At 35.5% G+C, this 20,812-nt stretch overlaps 1 protein-coding gene across 11 annotated transcripts; it reads left to right on the top strand.

Moving 5' to 3' along the window:
- The first annotated feature begins 335 nt into the window (after positions 1–335).
- Positions 336–20,064, top strand: LOC112567845. Of its 11 annotated transcripts, none has more exons than XM_025244687.1 (21): positions 336–644; positions 1,258–1,394; positions 1,934–2,108; positions 2,239–2,493; positions 5,363–5,434; positions 6,499–8,234; positions 9,235–9,324; positions 10,520–10,843; positions 11,549–11,679; positions 11,847–12,042; positions 12,208–12,447; positions 12,959–13,086; positions 13,573–13,750; positions 14,719–14,958; positions 15,248–15,517; positions 15,993–16,094; positions 17,122–17,256; positions 17,949–18,209; positions 18,380–18,634; positions 19,117–19,223; positions 19,456–20,064. In XM_025244687.1, the coding sequence occupies exons 7-21, from the start codon at positions 9,252–9,254 to the stop codon at positions 19,570–19,572; spliced, it is 2,757 nt and encodes a 918-aa protein (XP_025100472.1). In that variant the 5' UTR covers positions 336–644; positions 1,258–1,394; positions 1,934–2,108; positions 2,239–2,493; positions 5,363–5,434; positions 6,499–8,234; positions 9,235–9,251; the 3' UTR covers positions 19,573–20,064. The 11 variants fall into 11 exon arrangements, with proteins under 11 accessions (XP_025100472.1, XP_025100470.1, XP_025100476.1 ...); XM_025244685.1 differs by having other exon boundaries at positions 6,499–9,101; XM_025244691.1 differs by having other exon boundaries at positions 6,499–9,324; positions 18,380–18,625; positions 19,459–20,064.
- Positions 20,065–20,812: the final 748 nt, after the last annotated feature.

Raw genomic sequence — 20,812 nt, 5'->3', positions numbered from 1 at the left:
AATGATGGCTGGTTCGCGACTTTGGATACTATGTTATAGTTCACTGCTTGCTTCAGAGGTTTGTTCAGGTACTGGATCTTTTTTGTGTGTAAAGATAATATTAGATGAACGATTTTCCAGTCAGATGTTTCAGAATTTAGTAGAAGTTATAATTTGTCAACAGCATACTCTATTCTTTCTCTGCTTAATGATTTTCGTTGTTTGGAATGGTTTCTTAATTTTGTCGGTGATCGCTGATAAAAAGAGAAATTTCTCATGAATCAAATGTATGATATTTAACAATAGGCTTATTAACCTTAGTTTTTAATATATACAAATATATATTATTTTTGTAGAATTGTCCATACGCGGATGTGAACATGGTAGTGTAGACGCTGTCGAAAACTCAGATCCAGTTTTCACATGCGGTGAATACTGGATACAAGGACCCCAGTGGACTGTTTATGATGACAAGGGGCAGAAGCTCTATTCTGGTGTTTGCAGTATTGGGTCATGCACACCACGGGATAACCAGTTTCGACTAGATGAAGTGAAGCTTGAAAATCGTAAGATGTACACATCCAGGCTGACGATAAAGAACATCACGAGGAACTCGGCTCGCACATTAGTTTGCAGTTATTACTCATGCGACTTAAGAATAATCGGTAAGTTGAGTACTTAACACACAGAATGTAATGGGTCTATGCCATGTATAGCGTCCCACTCATCACTGTGTATCGGTATAGAAATGTTTGTATATATTTGTTTATACTGGCTTATGTTTTGGGAGTATAACATAAACATATGTAGGATACCATTTGATTACTCTCATAAATATGTTCAGCATAATATAAATAAATAAGAGGTCGAGCAAGGAACTTTAAAAAATATTTATACAGTTTTGAATGACAGAACTTTATTTTTTTCATATTTTTAAATCATTCTTGCATACTGGGATTTCTATCTTCACCATTAGGAATAGTTATAGACTGACGGATGAATGCTGGCTTAGTAGGGACAGTTTCCCAAGATTGATGTAGGGAGCTCTCACGCCTGTGCAGTAGTCATCACACTATTAGTTGATGCTTTAGTCGGTGATGACAGCTATTATAATCGGTATTTCTTGTTCTTAAATAGAGGCTCGCAGATCAGGCTTGAGACATTTGATTTTATTGCAGAAAGTAAACAACATTAGCATTTTCTTGTCTCAGTGTTTATCAGACATCATTTTACCGAACAGGCATTTCATATACGCCCTGCAACACACTTTCTATCTAGTCCCTCCACTATACAAGGCTGGCAGCTGCAGTGTATCTATTTCAAACTGGATGGTGACCGGAAGATGCACATTAACGCAGATGTTCTCTTCAGACAACAAGTACACGTGCGGATGGACAAATAATAATAACAAGAAAGTAAATATATTTACTATTAACACTTTAATTTTGGTAAATGTTTACAGTCTCGAAATCCCTGTCAGACTTAAATTTCTTAGCCGCCATTTGTGTGTGTGTGTTTTACCGTTTGTTTATATACTATGCCTCTACATCAGACCTGGGCAAAGGCCGGCCCGCGGGCCGGATCAGGCCCGCCTCCTGTCTCTGACCAGCCGGCCCGCTCCCCAGCCCACCAGTATATATACTATATACACAGTGTTGGGTAAAACTGAGTTAACTATATTAGTCCGGCCCCCTAAGACCACCCCAATTTCTCATGCGGCCCCTTGGGAAAATTAATTGCCCACCCCTGCTCTACATGTACCCCGATAATACTTTATTTAGCTCTGAAATGTGATCCTATTTATAACTGTTATTTTGCTATGTCATAAATTTATTTATTTATTTATTACACGAGAACATCAGAAAACATTCTTCGACTCAAAGTATTTCAGGTTGATATGTTAGCTAGCGATTTCAGCAGTTCGAAATAAAATTATAGCAATAATAATTTTCAGGAATTTGGGAGTTTACAAATCATACCCAAGAACTACTCCAAAAGAAACTCAAAGAGTAACATTGATGGAGTTTGTTTATTCACAAAACCAATGCCTCTTGACGATGGTAACTACACATACAGTATGAATGTATCGCTAAACACCAGTGCCTATTTCGAGGAAACTTTGTACATTGGTAAGACAATTTTTGTATTAATATGTATTTCCAACAGTGTATACTAATATCGTTTTATTTATAATTGATAAATTTTATTCTACCTGTGTTGACTGCCGTTTGTACTGTTATTTTCTATTAACTACTTCAGCTAAGCCGTATCCTGTAAGACACAACCACAACTGTCCAAATCATGTTTTTGAGGGATCAGATGTAAGCTGTGAATGTTATTCTCACACAACTGGAAGTCCACCTGCACACATTGAGTGGGACGGAATTCATAATGCAACACTTCTGCTCAAAAGTGTAAGAAGAGAAATGAACGAAGAACATTTCACGTGTCGAATGATATGGGGGCCAAATGGTCTAATAAATTAAACCATTGTTTTCAACCTGAATGTAACATGTAAGTAAACAAGTTCAAGATTTATTTACAATCTAACCTTAAGTGCTATTCTATTCAAATGTGAATGTAATTACTGGAACTTCTACGAACAATTACGCGACAACACAAAAGTTCTTAAATGCAATTTAAATTTTTTAACAATGGTTTTAAAGATAAGTTGTATTTTCTTGATTATTATTACAATATCACGTGTTTGCATTGAGATGCTAAATGGCTTGTCGAGGGTGTCGTGTTACCCCTTGGTGTTACACAAGTCCAGTGTCTTTACCCAAGCTTGCTGAAGTTAAGGCAAGATGATTGTTATCTAACTAGCGGGAACATGTAGCTGAGAATAAGCTGAACGAAGACAATTATTTTTCTTTTTCTAAGCTAAGGTGACCAGACGTCCTGCTTTTGACCTCATGTCCCACCTTCTCATAAAATGTCCGAGCGGGACGCCCAATGTCCCGCTTTCTGGCAAGTCCATCAATGTCCCGCATGTCTTTAAAAATCTGAACACCGTACACTGACTCTCATCCGCGCCTTTGGTTTTGGCTTTTGCCCTTTGGCATTGTCTTGTTGATCCCTATTTCTTTTTGCGGGCTCCGGTGTTTGACCTTTGACGATAATGACCTGCCGGCCGATATCTTATTGCACGCGCCGCTGGTACATCGCCGGTGGTCGTCTGCTTGTCCCTCTTTAAGGTGTCAGCTTCTTTGGCTACGGTTGTCCGAGTTCCACCACTTCCCAGTGGCATTAACTTTTCTCCCTACCCTAACCCAACGCAAGGTGAATACACACAAAACCTAGCGATAATGAAATGGGCAACAAATGAGTGCATAATGGCTTTCACCTGCCGAAATTGTTCTGTAAAGTGAAGCTGTTTTAAGTCACTCACTTTCCTTTGAAGGCAGCCGTCCCCTTTGCCCTCTAGCGACTCCATCAGACATGTCAGCCTGTTATTAGTATTTATCTTTTTACTTTCTCTGTGTAAGAATGCTACAGACTGCCGATTTCTAACTCTGCTGTACTTGATATAATAAATTTTTAGCAAATTAACCAAGGCTGATTAAAAAAAAAAAAAAAAAAAGAAAACAAGTGCATTTTACATTGTGGCAGACGATGCCGATCCAAAGGCATAATCAGGCCGTACTGAAGCCCACCCCTTGTATAGAGTTGTAGACTAATGTAGTTTGCTTGGTGATGGAGAGGCGGGAAGAGAAAGTTTCACTGTGTCGTGAGGTAACTATAGGAAAAAACCTCCTTCGACATCTCTCACTTCGGGGTTAGAGGTTGTAGTGCCAGCGGCGGGCCCCATCCTCTCCATTCACAGAGTAGCCATACATCAGTAACATATCCACCTCTTTACTGTCAAATCCAACTTGCTTGCAGGTCCCCCAAGTGGCACATTAATCCAGAGACCTCAATGAACGAGCATTCTTCTAAACGATGTGCGATAAATCATTGTGTCCACCGGTCCTGTGACACCTGCGCATTGAGCGCATCTTTGTGATGCGGATACTAGCGCGCTACAAAACTACATCATCATCATCATCATCACCTGGCCAACTACCCCGACGGCCCGGCCTACCTTCGGTCTGGAAATTGTATGCTGGAGACTTGAACCTTAACATCTGCAGGTGTAATGCTTGGGTGTTCCTTCTTCAAACCTTTCTTTATTAAGAGAAAAGAAAAAGAAGAAGGAAAACACTCCACTGACCAAGGCCGGGCCGCTGATTTTCTTTCCTAAACGTCCCAATGAAGGGAAAAACTTCGGAAGCGTGACGTCAGCGAGCTAAGATAACAGTGCTAAGTGCAAACCCTTCGCTTCAATCTTTGAAAGCTATAAAAAAGCTATGAAACTTGTTCTGGGACTAATTCAACAACTATTAAACACTATGAAGGGCTGCATTAAATTAATTGCAACAGTCAAAATAACTCAAGGCCTAAAACTGATGAGAGGTAATAGGAAAATAAATGAGAGCCCAGCACAACACAGACGATGTTTAACTACAAATAGGTTAGATTAGAGAGATTTACAACTTCGTCTCTGTGGCCTAGTGGTTACGAGCGACGTCTAGAGATTGACAATTGGCGTGTTCAAAGCTGAGAGTGGGTCATTTTTCATTTTCTTGATTTGTTTTGCTTTGGGATGTTTTCGTTCTCTAATATGATCAATTTTCTGTCAAATCTTTCATGGAAAACCTATTTATTGCCAAGCGAAACCATATAATCATATATAACCATATAACAAGTGACCATTAATTTCGTTTGACATGATCGACTATGTTAAAATCTAGGTGGAGTTAATTTTTTATGTATTTTGTTTTTTGTTTATTTTTTCCCTTATATGAAAAATTCTGTCAACCATTTCATGAAGACTCACTACTATATATACAGCGATCTTAGAGGTGGGGGTGGGTTGGTGGATTATTCTTTTAAAGAGGGAACTATATACAGTATTAACTTTCTATCATCAAAACTAGCTGCAACTGTCGTGCTGTTCAGTCAAATGTTTGTGTGGGAACTAATGCATCGCAAGAAAGTTTGTGGGGAAGGGGTGATTATATATATATATATAGGCATAAGTATATATATATATAGATATAAGTATGTGTGTGTCATGGGTATTAGAAAAAATAAATATAAGCAGATGTCTGTGTATGTACTGGGTTTTATATAAGATTATACACAGCTAGATTACATGATTTCTCTTGGCAATCAATAGGTTTTCGTAATCTAGCATTGTACAGTCTTCTCGATAGACACATAATCTCCACTATCATACTTAACGCTTCGGTTTGGAACATTTTATTGGCAGATTTGTGTTTATTACACTCCATGAGTATACCAATCCACAGCAATAATCTTCTTTATTTATTATGTACAGCCCACGAAGAGGACAGTGTAACAGTCGAAAACACGGCGACCTATCAAACCTCCACGGACATGTCTCTATCAGGTATTTACATTTTAAAGCCAAAATGTAAGCATGTCTTTACATTATAGTCAATCAAACATACAGTAAACTCAATTTGGCACACAGGAAATTAATGAAATGTGTGTACAGCTATGCAGGCGCAAACATAAACAGCGCCTACATTTTTTGTCCGAATTTACTTGACAAAGAAGACCTTCGAGAGCTGATAATTTGAAAAAAATCCTAACATTAATGAGCAATGTATAAAAAATAAAGGCAGTTCCGGGAACGCCTTCAAGTTAACAAATATCAAACGATGTCACCTAAGATGAAACAAACAACCGCAGAAAAAAAACTAGATCGAGAACAAATTTTCTTGCAAAGAGAAAGTAAAAACACAATGGGTCAGTAGAATAGCCTACTGACTAATGAAGATACGTTTTAAGACATTAAAACAAGGAATCAACTATCATCCTCTTCCTTCAAAAAGCACCACTGTTAATTTATACTGCAAATTTCTTTGGACGTTCCAACTCAGCTTAGACACTAAAGTATTCCAACATGGTTAGACAAAGGTTAGCAAACTTCCCCTTAGATAGGAATAAATTTATACTGTTGTGTAGAACGTCTAGAGAGCTCCAGATTAACTGCTCCAGTAGGTTCGAAAGGAAACAAAAAAGGCCTTAGCGAGTGTGTGCAAAGGAATCTGGAGACATACAAAGATTTTAAAGAATGTAGGCAATCATTGTTGATACGATTTTTAAGAATAAAAACTAAAAAAATTGTGCCAAAACTTAAAAATCTTTAGCTTCATTAGTCATCAAAGAAAATGGTAGTCAGCATACTCTCTTATCCCATGAACAGCACAGCAAAACAAGGGGTAAAGGATGATTATGTGCAAAGAGCGGTAACCCCTTCTTTGGCAATGCGCGAGTTAGTTCCCTTCTCGCTTTCAAGTCCTAACGGAGCTTGTTGTCAGGTTGGGTAAGGCCTTGTGTGGTCAAGCACATCCTGTGATATAATCAACTTATTTTGTTTTACCTCTCATAGTTTCATCCTTGAATCAGTCATATTATCAACTTATGTTTCTGTTTGAATCTTTACAGATAACCGTGTTCAAGAAATTATTATCGGTGGCAGTGTAGCAGCTGGCACTCTTGCTGTCGTAGGAGCTTTCATCTTTCTTTGCATCAAGCGACGAAACAGTAAGCGGGTTTACTTAAACTATGCAAAGTCAGAGAAAATAACATTATGATTATTGTATTGAAATACTGTATACTGTACACACATTCGCTTTAATAATAAGTAAATAAAAAAGGTTTCTTCAAATAACCACAGAGTAGGCAAGGATAAGAGGGTTATTTATTAATTTTGTTTTCAATTTTTCAATTCGTCACGTCTTCTCCTACTTGTCATCAGCGTTTGTTTGTTTGCTTTTTTTGTTGTTGTTGTTGGTTTTTTTGGTTGTTGTTTTAATTTTTAAATTAGAAGTTTATGTATGTATTGTGTTCCTGTGTGGAGTCTTAATATCGAGGTTAGATTAGTGTATGTCTCGGGTTGAGCTCAAGTTTGGTGAGTGTTTTCGTACACGTGTGCGAAATTATCTATTGGCGCTAGGTGGAGCTCGGCCTCTCGTCACTTCAATTAAATTAGAGACGTAGTTTGGTTATCTTCCGAGAGTAAAAGTGATGATTTAGATTCTTGCGATTTTTCAGTTTAAAAGCTAAAGCTATTTACTTGACGAAAAGGTCGTTCTTACTTCTTTTGAAGATTTGGATAATCGTTTCGATATTTTGAAAATTGTTAAATTAGTTAACAAATCCGTCGCCCGTTCCGCTTTTCCTACTGCATATACTTTTGGAGTACCGAAATAAGGTGAGTGCATTTTTGTTTTGACCTACTACAATTCACTGTTCTTTTTAATTCTAACCGGCTACAAGTAAAAAATATTATTAGTGCGTTTGCTTAATGGTTAGATCATGCGACATAAACTCATACACAACATAGATCCTTCTCTTATGACTTAACAGTAAGTATACAGTCAGTTTCAGTATCCGAGTCTCATATTTCTGGATTGAACTAATCACGGATCAAAAATATTCATTAAGAAAACCCAGAAAGCAAAACTTGAATGTTCTGTACCATGCCAACACTACACCATGTAAGGTAAGATATACGAGTACAGGCAGCTTGGTATTTAAGAACCAACTATACGCCCATGCAAACAACGAGGAAGGAGTGTGTGTGTGTGCAACTGTGGCTGAACGAAAAGTTGCATTTAAGGAAAGAAAAAAAGAAGGTGTCTAAAAAGTGGTAAAATGTATTTCGTTTTAAATAACTTACTATGCACAGAGTCGTGTTTGGAAATAATGAAAGTGAGTCACATCCTGTTCATGGTTTTAGGCCTCAATGCTAACCTAGCAGATAGTCGAATATACACAATTTAAAGAGAAAGCTATTAAGAACCCTCGAATGGCGTGCGTCACTTAGTCATGTCGGCATATTTTACTAAACCTCTTACTGGTATATGAACATACTGAGAGGAAACCAGCGGTTCAAGTGTGGTTTTTTTCTGTTCTTTTAAGTTACTGAACTATGTTTCATCTCCCGACTAATTATTTTTGGTCAGTCGGAAATTAATGTAACTGATAAGAACCCATAAAAGTCTTATCACAAAGGCGTAAGTAACTTGTAATGTGTATGAACATTTGTTATATGAAGACGTGTTGCAGTTATAAAGGGAGACAACTATAATCAGAGAAACAGGACTCATTATCTACTGATGTACTTCTGCTGCTACAACTTACAGTTGGGTTGTGCGAATAACATCAGTTATATCAAGGTAACACATTGATGATTGTGCCAAACTATTGTGCACACATTTATAGTATCTGCCCCTGCTTTTAAAGAAAAGACAAAGTCTCTGAACTGCCATTGATATAATGAAGGTCTCTAAATAGAAATAATTGCAATGTTGTCTTCAATTTTCAGACTAAGATAAAGACTGTTGTTTGTTCAAATGTGATTTTTGCTGTTTCCCTACACACATCATTTTGTGAGGATATGTCTCACATATGCACACATATTTTATTTTGTACAAATAAACATTTTTTGGCTTCATACATGCATTGAGGAAGTCGCACTAGTGATTCTTATCACCCAGTGATACATGGTTTGTATTAGGCAGAATAAAACGCTTCATAAAAAGATATAAACATGTAAAAATTGTGTTAATATATAATGATATTATTATCTATAATTATCATTTCGTCTTTTGTACTTCGATCGTTTCCTTGATATTTAAAATTGTAGTTTATTCGTTTGTCACTATTTTTGGTAGCATTTATACACTTTTTATTTTACTTTTTGGTAAGTGACTTAAAAGTGCAAGAGATGTATTTACGTTTAATGTTTATTTTAATTACTTTTTTAATGCATAATAACTAAATAAACTGTAATGTATACATTCATATGAAAGCACAGTCAGAATACATCAGAGTAACTAATGTTGGCCTTGGTAGAAGCAAGTTTATGTGTAACAAAAGATACTATATGAGCATCCCATTTGATCCTCTACATGCTATCTCGACAGTGACAGCACTGCCTGCACTTGTGCATGAGCATTATAAGGTATTTAATCAGTTCCGGAATATCACACACGCCTCTAGATGGCAATGAGAGATTGAACAAGGATGTAACAAGTTTTGAAGTAAGTAATGTACAGTTGTCTTTCTGCCCGGCACTCTGCAGGCAAACTAATCTTTGACTGTATGTAATAAGATATTTGATGTCGCTTTGTTATGTGTTATTCCTGTGTGTAATTTTATGAGATTTTTGTTAAGTTTCTTCTTATAAACCAATGGAAGTGATGGCTGTTTGTGGAAGTTGGATACTCTGTGTTGGTGCACTGCTTGGTTTACCGGTTTGTACAGGTACGAGATCGTTGTTTTTCTGTATGTAAACACAATACTAATTTAAATCGTTTGCGAACCATGTTTCAGTAATAAGAGGGCATAGTTTTGGTAACGAAACACTTAACCGTTGCTGAATGATTTGAAATGTTTTGAATAGTATCTTTATTTTATTTATAACAGCTGATATAAAAAGGAAATTTGTTACTGAACAAAATCCTGCTATTTCTAAAAGAAATTACGGTTGTTACATTTTTGTCGAACTGTTCATACACGGCTGTAAACATGTCGAAGACTCAGATTAACATAATGTATGTTTTAAAAGAAATTAAAGACACTGTGAAACAAATTCAAGAGAGGAAAAACAACTGCAAAGTAGAAGTGTCAGTCACATAGCTTTTAGTTCATTCAACACGAATTTAGTATAGTGTTTCAATTACATTCTGTGCCGAAAAACATGAGCTGTCTATAACTTTGTGAGGGTTATGGTACCATTGAAGAATCAAACACTAGATGACACACCCTTGTTTAAAAGGAAGTTTCAGCGTGTGCACCACACTCCAAATATTTACTTCCTTCTTGTAAACTGTTTGCTCTGACAGTGTATTTACAAAGTTGTGAGACGTTCACCAGTTGTCTCAGTCAGAACAGGAAAGCTGTAAATAAGGAAGTCAACATGTTCAATGTGTTGTCTCCTGTGCTTTTCACGATTTAGGATTAATGACTAGACTACATTATAATAGTCTGGTTCTCCGCTGCTTCACATATCTAAGGATTGAAACTTTTGAGGAAAATAATTACAAATACGCCTTTTCTGCTCTTTATCGTCGTTTTCCAAGTGGCTAAAAATATCAAGAAGGTGTACTTATGTGGAAAATGCTATTATTTATTTATTTATTTTTTTTAACCAAATAGCCTTGTCGTCTTGCTTTATGCTAGCTTATTTTGCTAATTTTTCGCTGTCTTTAACACAAACATTTCCCATTTTATTTTTTTTTACTTAATTCGCTGTTCTTTTTTCGTACTGTCTTTTTCTTTTTATTATTAAGTTTATTCGAACGTCTAAGCCTCCTTAACTGAAAAGTTAATATGCACCGCTCTAGAAATGATATTTGTGCTAGTAAATACACGACTAACATTTTTTTTACATTTCAGCTTTTATTGGTTTGATCAACGAGTTCAGTATAATCTGTGCAAGTATACCATTATTTTGCAGGTCTCTACATCCATGATTGTCCATCTGGTGTTAGAGATGTAACGGAAGACACTGAGGTTAGCTTTACCTGCGGTCAGTACACTCACCAGGTAGAATGGTCTTCTTTTGATGGCAGTGACTACTGGACGATGAAGGACATCGGTCTTTGCAGTGGCAATGTTTGTACATCCCTGAATGGCTCCATATTTTTCTTACAAGTGAAAGCGATTTCAGGAAAGAAATATGAGAGCACGCTGTGCATCAGGAATCTCACAAGACATCAAGATTTTTCTCTTCGCTGCAGTGAGGGGAACATAGTAGCCACGTGCAAACTGCAAGTTGTAGGTGGGTTTGATCCAACAGACGCATAAACTATAGCCGTCTTCTATGGTGTAAACTAGAGTAGGAGGTGTCTCAGCGTAACCCTTGTCAATACGAGGTTTAAAAAATAATTTTAAAGAAGATTTTAGCTTTCATTTTACAGTAAAATATTTTTAGACCCATCTGATTGTGAACTTCCCGACATACCAGGAAATCATACATGTAGTTATTTAAGTGAGAGGTCCAATTAAATTATAAGTTTTCATGTCAGACATTAAAGTAGATGTTCCAAGGTGTTATTTCAATCAGTCATGAGCATCACGAAAAGTACATTGTTTTATAATTATTCCATTAGTATGAATCTGTTTACTATAAATCAAAGAGTACCAAAATTACAAATGTTTCTAATATTTTAAATTTAAGGTAAACTTTATCTCAAAACTATACCAGGTCCGCTGGCTAGGTGTTGTTTCAGCTCTGTGCTCCTCCAGGAATCACAAGGAATAAACTACACTAATAATTATCTCTTCAATAACGATTTAAAAATAAAAAATATATTCTATATAAACATTTGGTGAAAAATTTATAAAATAAAGATTTCAAAATTTGTTTTTGTTAACTTTTATATGACTTTTTGCTCTAAATTAAATTAGGGTGAATGTGATCTTGCATATAAGAAAAAACCCCACTCTGGACTATTTATTTCTTTGCTCGGAATGTTGTACTCAGTGCCTGTCAGCATCGTTCCCAAGACATGCCAAGTACAGCTGTCGGGATGGAAGGTGTATGGAGTGTGTACAATTCAGTGGCTGGATACAAAAAAAGACATCCCGAATTGTTTGTGGCGCGTCAGCCATCAGGTGATTTATGTCGATGTCTCTCCTTAGTCAACTAATGAACAAAATATGCGGTCAACGCACAAGTGTCTCAGAATCTTAGTATTAGCTAAGTGTTCTTGTCATATGAAAAAAACCTGCAAGAACACACTACTTGTAAAACATTTTAATGTTATTAATTTCTCTTTCAGTCTTCTTACCAGACTACAACAGATGACTTAAAGGGATTACTCAGCTCTTCGAGTTTTGTTACTGTCGATTCTGTTCGTTACAAGAGAAGAAATTGTTCTTTTGAGCAGGACATGCCAGTCATTTCGGGAGATTATAGCTACAGCATAAGAGTGTCATCACATTCAGATGATCAGTTTTCAGAATCTCTTCATATAGGTAAACCAAGATCTTTACATTTCTGAATTTAATGTTACCTTACAGTTTCACAAATTTGCATCGATAAGGTACATAAGGTGTAGTGAATTAAAGTCTGTATAAAAAAACAGAAGAAGAACATTTGTTACATTTTGAATTTTTAGAATTTTGTGTTTTAATGTGCAGTGCGTCCAGGGCAATCTACGCACAATTGTACCTTTGCTGTTTATGAGGGATCCAGTATGACATGTAAGTGCAGGTCCTCTTATGTAGGAAGTCAACCAGCAGAGTTTCTGTGGGACGAAGTGAATAACGACACGTTACACCTTCAAAATATTCAGCGACAAGAGAGTGACAACACGTATACATGTCGGTTACGATGGGGAACAATGAGGCATACAATTGTTTACAAGTTAAAAGTAATAAGTAGGTATATCAATCAATTTTCTACATTACAGGTTTTACTGATGCATAATAAAGTTGTTGCTTTAAGAATACAAATCGTATAAGGGTCCCATACTCAGGGCCTGATCTCAATTGTGTAAAATTTCCACCTTTTTGGTGTACTTTAATCTGTTTGTGATCATTCAATGTGAGGGCTAACACAAATTGTCATTATATGTGACGTAATGGAAGTGTATTTTTTATCTTTGTTTTTCTTAGTGAGTTTGTACTAAATTGTTTACAGATTGCATATGGTCTGCATTTAGCCATGCTGACTGGCTATAGTACGAAATACTTTTACTTCTAATTGAGGCGTAAGTTAGTGTGTGAGTAGTCTTGGATCGATCAAGACTTTTAGGGGTTAAAGTTCAGTAATAATTTTAATTTGTTAGTCAACGCTGTTCTACATCACCCTTTATGGGTAGAATTGTGTTCATCGTTTTTTACTGACAGTGAGGTATACTTATTTCTGAGAACGAAACATTGTCTTCAGCTCCTATCAGCATCAATACTAACAGCTGCAGTGTACAGCTGTCAGGGTGGATTGTGTCCGGAGTGTGTACAGTTCAGTGGCTATCATCAATAAAGAAACGCTCGTGCAACTGGATCCTAAAAACCGAGGTGCATTCCTTCAATTCCGCTTACTATTCGTTACACAAAAATCTCGCTGATTAAAAAACAGCAAAATGCAATATATAAATTTCAATTTCTTAAGCTTGATCAGGCCGTACTGTTAGTATATGTTTAGAAGATATCTATTTAAAACAAAAGCAAGTAGAACACTTACCTGTGTATGTCAATTCGCATGTGCATACAAAGTTAGAATATTTAGAATATGGGTTTTTTTTAGATGACAGAATTGTAAAATAAATAAATATATATTTATCTCTTAAAATATGCTTTATAAGATCTAAATAAATATCGTTACAGAATCAACTACAATAACTTTACTTCAAGCAAATTTTAAGTTACAAACTTATCTTTTACTACCTGTAATTTGTTTTTACACATTTAAAGTATATGACTTTTCTTACGAATAGTACATCCATTAAATGCTTAATTGGTCTGTTGTTTCAAAATCTATGTTTAAACTCTACTTGTGTACAGGAAAAAGAAGAAGAGATACCTGGAGTGCAAAGTATTGCAGGTTATAAACCAACTGAATCTTTCGTTTATATAAACTGTTCTTTTGTGCGTCAAGTGCCTGTCATCACAGGAAATTATACCTATAGCATTGATGTATCTTCACACCCAGCAGACCAGTTCTCAAAGTCTCTTTATATAGGTAAGAAAATAGTTTACTTCAGATACTTTCTTAAGAATTTTGATAATTAGAAAAATTGAAGTGACTGTCTAATTTCTTAGTTCTCTTGAAATAACATGAGTATATTGTTCTTCGGCAGCTCATGGATAACGCAGATATAATATAATATAATTATATAATATAATAATAAGGATGATGACATTACAGTCATACAGAATTTCAACAACTGAGCGTGTTCTTGTTCACATTTTAAAATCTTCTTAATGATTGTTATTAAGCATGGTGTATACCTAGGTGCCCGACTGTATGTAACGTACACAACAACATAACAACATGTGTAATGCATCCAACTTTCCCTTTTCGACATATTAGGATGGTTGGTAGATATTTGTCGCTGAAGGCTGCCGAAACTTTGCAGTGTCTCCAGAGTGGATGACTTAAATGAGGTTCTGAGTAGCTTACCGAATGTTCAGAGAAAGACAGTTGTTATTAAATTTGAGAGAATGCTACCCACATTTTTCGGCGTGGACCTTCTCGTGTTTCCTCCACTAAGCTGTTTATGACATTTTATTTACTTCTAGTTAGGTAGGCCACAGTTTTAAAAGTAGCCTCCCTTTGATCTCAGTGTCTGCCAATCTAGCTACTCATAACTAATATCAGAATTTGTCATCGGTATAAAATCTCACAATAATATACTGTTCCTATTTGTTTAATCCTCTCTTGCTACCTTTAGGAAGTAATTCGTTTCTGCTTTTGAACCCACCATTCAGTGTCACTGCACTGATGGCATTCACAACAGCTTGACTCCCTTTCCTGTGCAAGATATGTATATATGCATGTGTGTGTGTGGTTTCTGCTTAGTAGTCTGTATGTAAATTGATTGGAAGTAGTGCGACTAAAAGTATTTGAGCAATTTTAATGATAATATCAAATTCTCGTGTAATTTCTTGTTTCATGTAATTCATTTGGGTATGGGCATTCATGTATAGAGAAACCAGACGAACCTCAGCACAACTGTTCAAAGATGCTCCTTGAAGGATCCAATATGATCTGCACATGCTTTACATCGAATCTTGGAAATCCACCTGCACAGATTGGATGGGCTGAATCTAGCAAGGAACATTTTGTTATTGAAGGTATAAATCGAGAAAGAAACGGTACCGTCACAACATGTAGTCTGACATGGGGATCAGTCAACTATACAACTCCATACACAATTCTCGTTGCTTGTAAGTCATATTTTGCAATTTTAATATTTTATACCTATTTTCAAGCTGCCGTTTACCACAACAAAAGTTACTAAGAGACACTCATTTTCTTGTATTACTTAAATCTGTGCTCAGATTTTTTATTATGTTTAGTCTCATAAATGTCTGCATTAACCCAGCATATACCATGCGTTTAAGAAACCAATTTTTTACTTCACTTTTTGTCTTCTGTTGCTGCTGCTAGGGGACATCATTTTTAGCTAATAAAATGCAGTATATATATATATAGATTAATCTCGTTATTACACAGTTGGGCCCACGGTAACTTACATCAGCAGCAGCGAAGAAACATCTGGCAATGAGACCAAGACTGTGTTAGTGTGCACAGCCAGTGATGTTTACCCTTCTGCCCTATTTCGGTGGAACATCGTGTGTGAAAACGAGACTCACAACGAAACCACTAACAGGTGCACGCTCCCTACATCACCTGTAGCAGACCAGATGACAATCGAGTGCACGGCAAGCAACCAGATCTTTCCACAAGTGTCATCTACAAGTATCTATGTCCTCAAACCTACACGTAAGCATGTTAGAAGTGGAGGATAAGTTACAACCTAAAGTTTGCTTAAAGTAAAGATAGTATAACTGATTTATTGAAGACATTTATGCAGACCCTATGAAATATATTTTAAAACACATCTATATAAAAAATTTCACCTGAAACCACGTGTCCTAACTTTGTATGGACAGGGGAATTGACATATACAGGTAAGAACTCCGCTTGTTTTTGTTTTAAATAGATATTATCAAAACATGCTGTAACAGCGTGTTAGAACATTACTTAATATAAAACTTATAACAAACAACAAACTGTTAAACACTTGCTGCATAACAAGTCCTCGATAAAAGCAGAGCATACATGAATACATGCAAAAAGTCTGTAAATGGTAAAAATTAAAATTTGACTTGCCAATAACTTTTTTTACCCTTCATATCATATCATAAAGTTAAATTATTTAACTTGTTCATCATGTTTCCCTTTGGGATCTTTACAGATAATCCTTATCATGGAGGAGTAATAGCTGGCAGTGTTGTGGCTGTGCTTCTTCTTGTTGTCATTGTAGCAGTTATCATTCTTTTTATCAAACGACGAAAAGGTCAGCAACATTTCTGTTTCACAAATATCTTTTGTTTGAACAACCTTTCAATCTTTGCTTTTTAACACATAAGATCTTATTAGTTTGTAATAATTTATAATTTATCATTTGCTTCATTATATAGTTTATGTGATGTAAGTTAAACACCTTAACGGTTATTGTATCGGGGTCCACTTATAAGTTTTGAACCCGAAGAAGTCCTTTCACCCACCTGTGAAGTAGATACTTTAGTTGGAGAAGGCATGGCAGCAAGGGTGAAAAATCTTAATGCCTCCCTTACTGTAAGTTAATAAGACATCTATTGTCTGAGAGGACTGGGTCATTTCCCTAAATCCATTTAAAATACATTTTATGCAAGAAAAAGAGACCAGAACGGTAAAGTTTACTATTTAGCTTCTTCGGCTAAAATTTCAGAAGTGTTTATTTTTAACTGAGTACGATTTAAAAGTTCTCTGCTTATTAAAACGACTTTGTATATTTGTTGTACTTTATTACATTTACGACATTTTGGATTTTATCTCTCTGGACAAACGGAACTTAGGTAAGTGCTGGTTCTTTTGTTAAGTCTACTCATCTGTACTTTTAAGAAATCTCCTCTCATTTTTCTGATTAGTTAACGATGTTTTACACAATGCGTTCCTTTGGAAACTTTTTCTACAGCATAGAATCAAAGACAATAGCTACGTAAAGACCTAGAATTACAAATATTTTTCGTATAATGCTTCTTTCAATTATTGGGATTTAAACATATATTTAAAAATATTTTCATAAAAAGCTCAGAAGGTCTTTATATATATATATATATGGTATAAAGAATATCCCGTTCCACAGCCTTTTAATCAACAAAGACACTAGGGTATGGTATGCAATATTTTAAAAGTTTAAGTTATTTGAGCTTTATAATAAAAGTAAATAATAAAATATATTTTATGACTAGTAACATCCAGTAAGTGGCAGTGATGTGAAATTATTATTAACGAAGACTCATAATTATAAACACAAACATTTTTGTTGAATACCTATGCAGCCATGAACAAACCCGAGACACAGACCCCCACTGTCCGCTTTGCTTCCCCATCTGGAGACATCTACACCATTGCAGGCACAACGACTGGTGACCACAGGGAAGATGAGTATGTCACAGTTCGTGATACGACTTGCTGTAAGTCTCAATGCTACCTGCCGCTGTTTAGTTCTTTATAATAAAGAAAAAAATCCAAATATTTTCTTTGTATTTTATTTCCTCTAATAGTTTCTAATAAGACAGGGATTAACAGATAACGTTTATGCTACTAACAAAGATCAAAATATATACTTCTTTGTTTTCGATACCCCTGCAGAGAAAAAAGTTAGGTTTAAACAGTCACTCACTATAACATCATAAAGAGCTTCAACTTATAATACACTTCTTTTTATACTTCAATCGAAATACGTTACTGCAAAACCTGTGCCAAAGGCAGTAGTGCATACACTTTAGCCTTTGAGAAAAGCATCGTGGATTTTAGACTGTTAAGTATTGAACTGTTCCAACTATCAATCGGTATCTTCGAGATTTTTTAACTGGATAAGACGTATTTTTTTGTCTTGGATATTACGATAGTCCATCATTTGGTTCAGATGGTCTGTTATATTGCCAATTATTTTTACTCCTTCGGTCATGATGTACAAAAGTCAAAAGAGTGCAATTTATTTTTATTGAACTACATCTTCTTATTGAACTTACTGACCACTGCGTTAAGATTGACCACATTAAATGATAACAGAAAAGCGAACAAAATAAGAGGAAAAGTGTTATATTTCGTTCATTTTCAGTAATTAATCACCAAATCGTACCGTTCTCTCATCTCTGTGCAGCAAACAGCATTCTTCAACCACAGAGTCCCGTTGTACGCTTTGCAGCGCCATCTGGAGACCTGTACAGCATCGCTGGCCCAGCGACTGCAAGAGAAGTTAACCAAGCAACAGAACGTATGCAACACAAACTACCTTGTCATCAGACTAAAAATACCACTTACCACAACAATCAAGGGACGGAATCAAAAAAGATGCCCATAAAGCCCAAGCCAACAAGATTGGGTGAAAAGAGTCGTCATCTCTGGTCAAGTAAAGCAGAATGTAATATATCAGCTTTCATAATTGTCTTCTAATAAATACATAATAAATAAGTGTAATATAATAATCCCATATAGAAAGAAATACAAGAATAGTTAAGGGCAATAAATGGTTCGTGTAAGAATCTGAATTACAATGATTAGAATTATTATGTGACATTGCATTTCGTGCAGTCGATAACAAACTCGAGACACAGAGACCAGCTGCACACTTTGCTGCGCCATCAGGAGACCTGTACGCCATCGCTGGCCCAGCGACTGCAGGAGGAGATAAGCCTGTGACTGAAGCAACAAGCAACACATCGTATGCACCAAAGAGTAGCAACGGTCATAAGGCTAACATGACAAAAAAAGGAATGGATTCAAAAAAGATGGCAATCAAGCCAAAGCCAACAAGATTCGGCAAACAGAGTCGTCAAGGTGTGCCAGGTAGACCATTATGTAATATATCAGCTAAGATATTGTCTTTTAATAAAGGCCAAAATGACCAGGTAAACTATAAATGTGACACACAGAAAGCAACGCAAGTAGTGTTAATAAAATAAGATTTATTAGGCACATTAAATAATTAAACAAAAAGATGTCACTCACAATGCATCTATTGCAAAAACAGTATGAACCTGGTTTGTACAGTAAATCTAGATAACGGCTAATTAAAACATTGGAATTAAATGAATTTAAAAAGAAAAGAAAACAAGCTGACCCATCTCAACAGTAAACAAGATTTGTAACGTTGTTGTAGGGAAAACATTAAAGAAACAGTGTTGATCTCCTCCTTTTAACATTTCAATGATTTATTTATCCATTGAGCTAACGTTTTGGCATGTATAATAAACAAGCACCTTAAATAGTGTTTTAAAACTTGAAAAACCTTTATTTGGGTTTTTTTCGGTCTGATTTCTTTATTCTAGTCACTGGATACATGAATGTCACTGAAGTGCCGACGGATTCTGGACTGGGTGTGCATCATGTTGCTCCATGGGCTGCTAAGTCTGAAACAGGGAGCTCTGATGCAAGGGTGAGTTTATTTAGCAGCCACACACTCAAAATAAAGCTAAGACTTTTGCTTCGGATTAAAATGCACCTGGTGTATACAAAAACGATGTCATTGAGCAAAAGAAGAAAGTAACTCTGCCTTAACTGCTATTTGTAACTATTATATCAATCTTGTTAATTGTTGATGAAGTTTATGCAAGAAAATCGTCCAAATACTTCACTTGTTTTTCTTACATAAAATACACATACTTCAGCAGGTACTGGATACATCAAACATTTCTGAGGACGAATACAATGTTCTGCGGTTCCAAGAGGATCACACTGGACAAGAAGACCATCACCTTACCTATAGTCACCTCAACATCAAATAAGCGAATTCAGATTGCTTTTGGAAAATGAATTTTAAATGTCTTGTACTTGCTATTATATATTAAAAACGTGTCATGTAAAACTCTGGAAAAGATGTTTTTTGGGTGAATTCTAAAAGATCCCTTCTTCTAACAACTAAACACTATTAGTAAACAGTTGAGTCTTACATTATTACATCATTGTTTTTGTAGCTTCTACTTTCGAGCTGTATAAGGGAGACAATCTTATTATGATTCGTTAATGCAGTGGTGATGAGAAATATGATGCTCAGTTTTAGGTAAGGGATACAGAAAGTGTTCCAAAAGAAATTATTTTCAAATAAAAAAAAACATTGTATTTGCAGTATGTGTGTTGCGTGAGTGTGTTTTTCTTGACATGTCCAAGTTTTATTAATAACATATATATATATATACATACAAAATCATTACTGTATAAAATTTGAATAGATATAATTTTAAATATGTGTCTATATGTGTATATATATGTGTATGTGGCTTTAAGTCACTACTTTTTTGTATTTATTTGCTTTTTTCGTTAACTACTTGTAATTGTTTTAAAGAAATAAGAAATCATACTACTGTTTCCTGATTGTTGATTTTTTTAAAATCTTTCAAATCTTCTCTATTTATATTTCTATTAAAGCTTAATTAGAATATCTCAGACTCTGTGTTCAAAAATAAGGTCATATTTCTAACTTAAACTTAAGTCATCTTTAATTAGGCAAAGTTTATTCATAAGAAAATCATTAATCACTATCCAAAATTTAACTATTAAGTTTGTTACGAGTTATTTTTTAAATGGCTGAGGTGTGAGTACTTCTCATTGTACACAAGAAGAGTTACTAATTGACAAGCGTAACCTTTCAATTGAAAGTAATCCATATTCTAACCCTGACACATTCTAAACCTGACACATTCTAACCCCCACACATTTTAACCCTCACATATTCAACTTATTGCCCTTTAGTTGTTTTTTTTTTTTTTTTTTTAGACACGTGACAGTGCCGATACTCCAAGGTGTATACTGCTTATTACATAGAAGACTTTCTCCTGCAACAAAGCCTGCGATGGAAGGCGCTTTAGAGAAACAAGTATGGAGGGAGGGGTATTATAATGAGAAATAATAAAAAAATGAGACATCGAATAGAGATAACTTTTTTCACACGTTTAGATTTACACTCTCTCTCTCTCTCTCTCTCTCACTCTCACACACACACACACAAATATTGTGTAAAAAATCAAA

The sequence above is a fragment of the Pomacea canaliculata genome, linkage group LG7 (assembly GCF_003073045.1).
Source record: "Pomacea canaliculata isolate SZHN2017 linkage group LG7, ASM307304v1, whole genome shotgun sequence".
Lineage (NCBI taxonomy): Eukaryota > Metazoa > Mollusca > Gastropoda > Architaenioglossa > Ampullariidae > Pomacea > Pomacea canaliculata.
The sequence above is the reverse complement of the archived record's forward strand: the minus strand, read 5'-3'. Positions and strand labels throughout refer to the sequence as shown.

What these genes read in the sequence shown, in the direction of transcription:
- LOC112567845 (XM_025244687.1), top strand. Translation starts at nt 9,252, where the DNA reads ATGGAAGTGATGGCTGTTTGTGGAAGTTGGATACTCTGTGTTGGTGCA. An exon ending in TGTGGCGCGTCAGCCATCAG is followed by an intron (nt 11,680 to 11,846) that starts GTGATTTATGTC and finishes TTTCTCTTTCAG; the next exon opens with TCTTCTTACCAGACTACAAC. An exon ending in GAGTCGTCAAGGTGTGCCAG is followed by an intron (nt 18,635 to 19,116) that starts GTAGACCATTAT and finishes TCTTTATTCTAG; the next exon opens with TCACTGGATACATGAATGTC.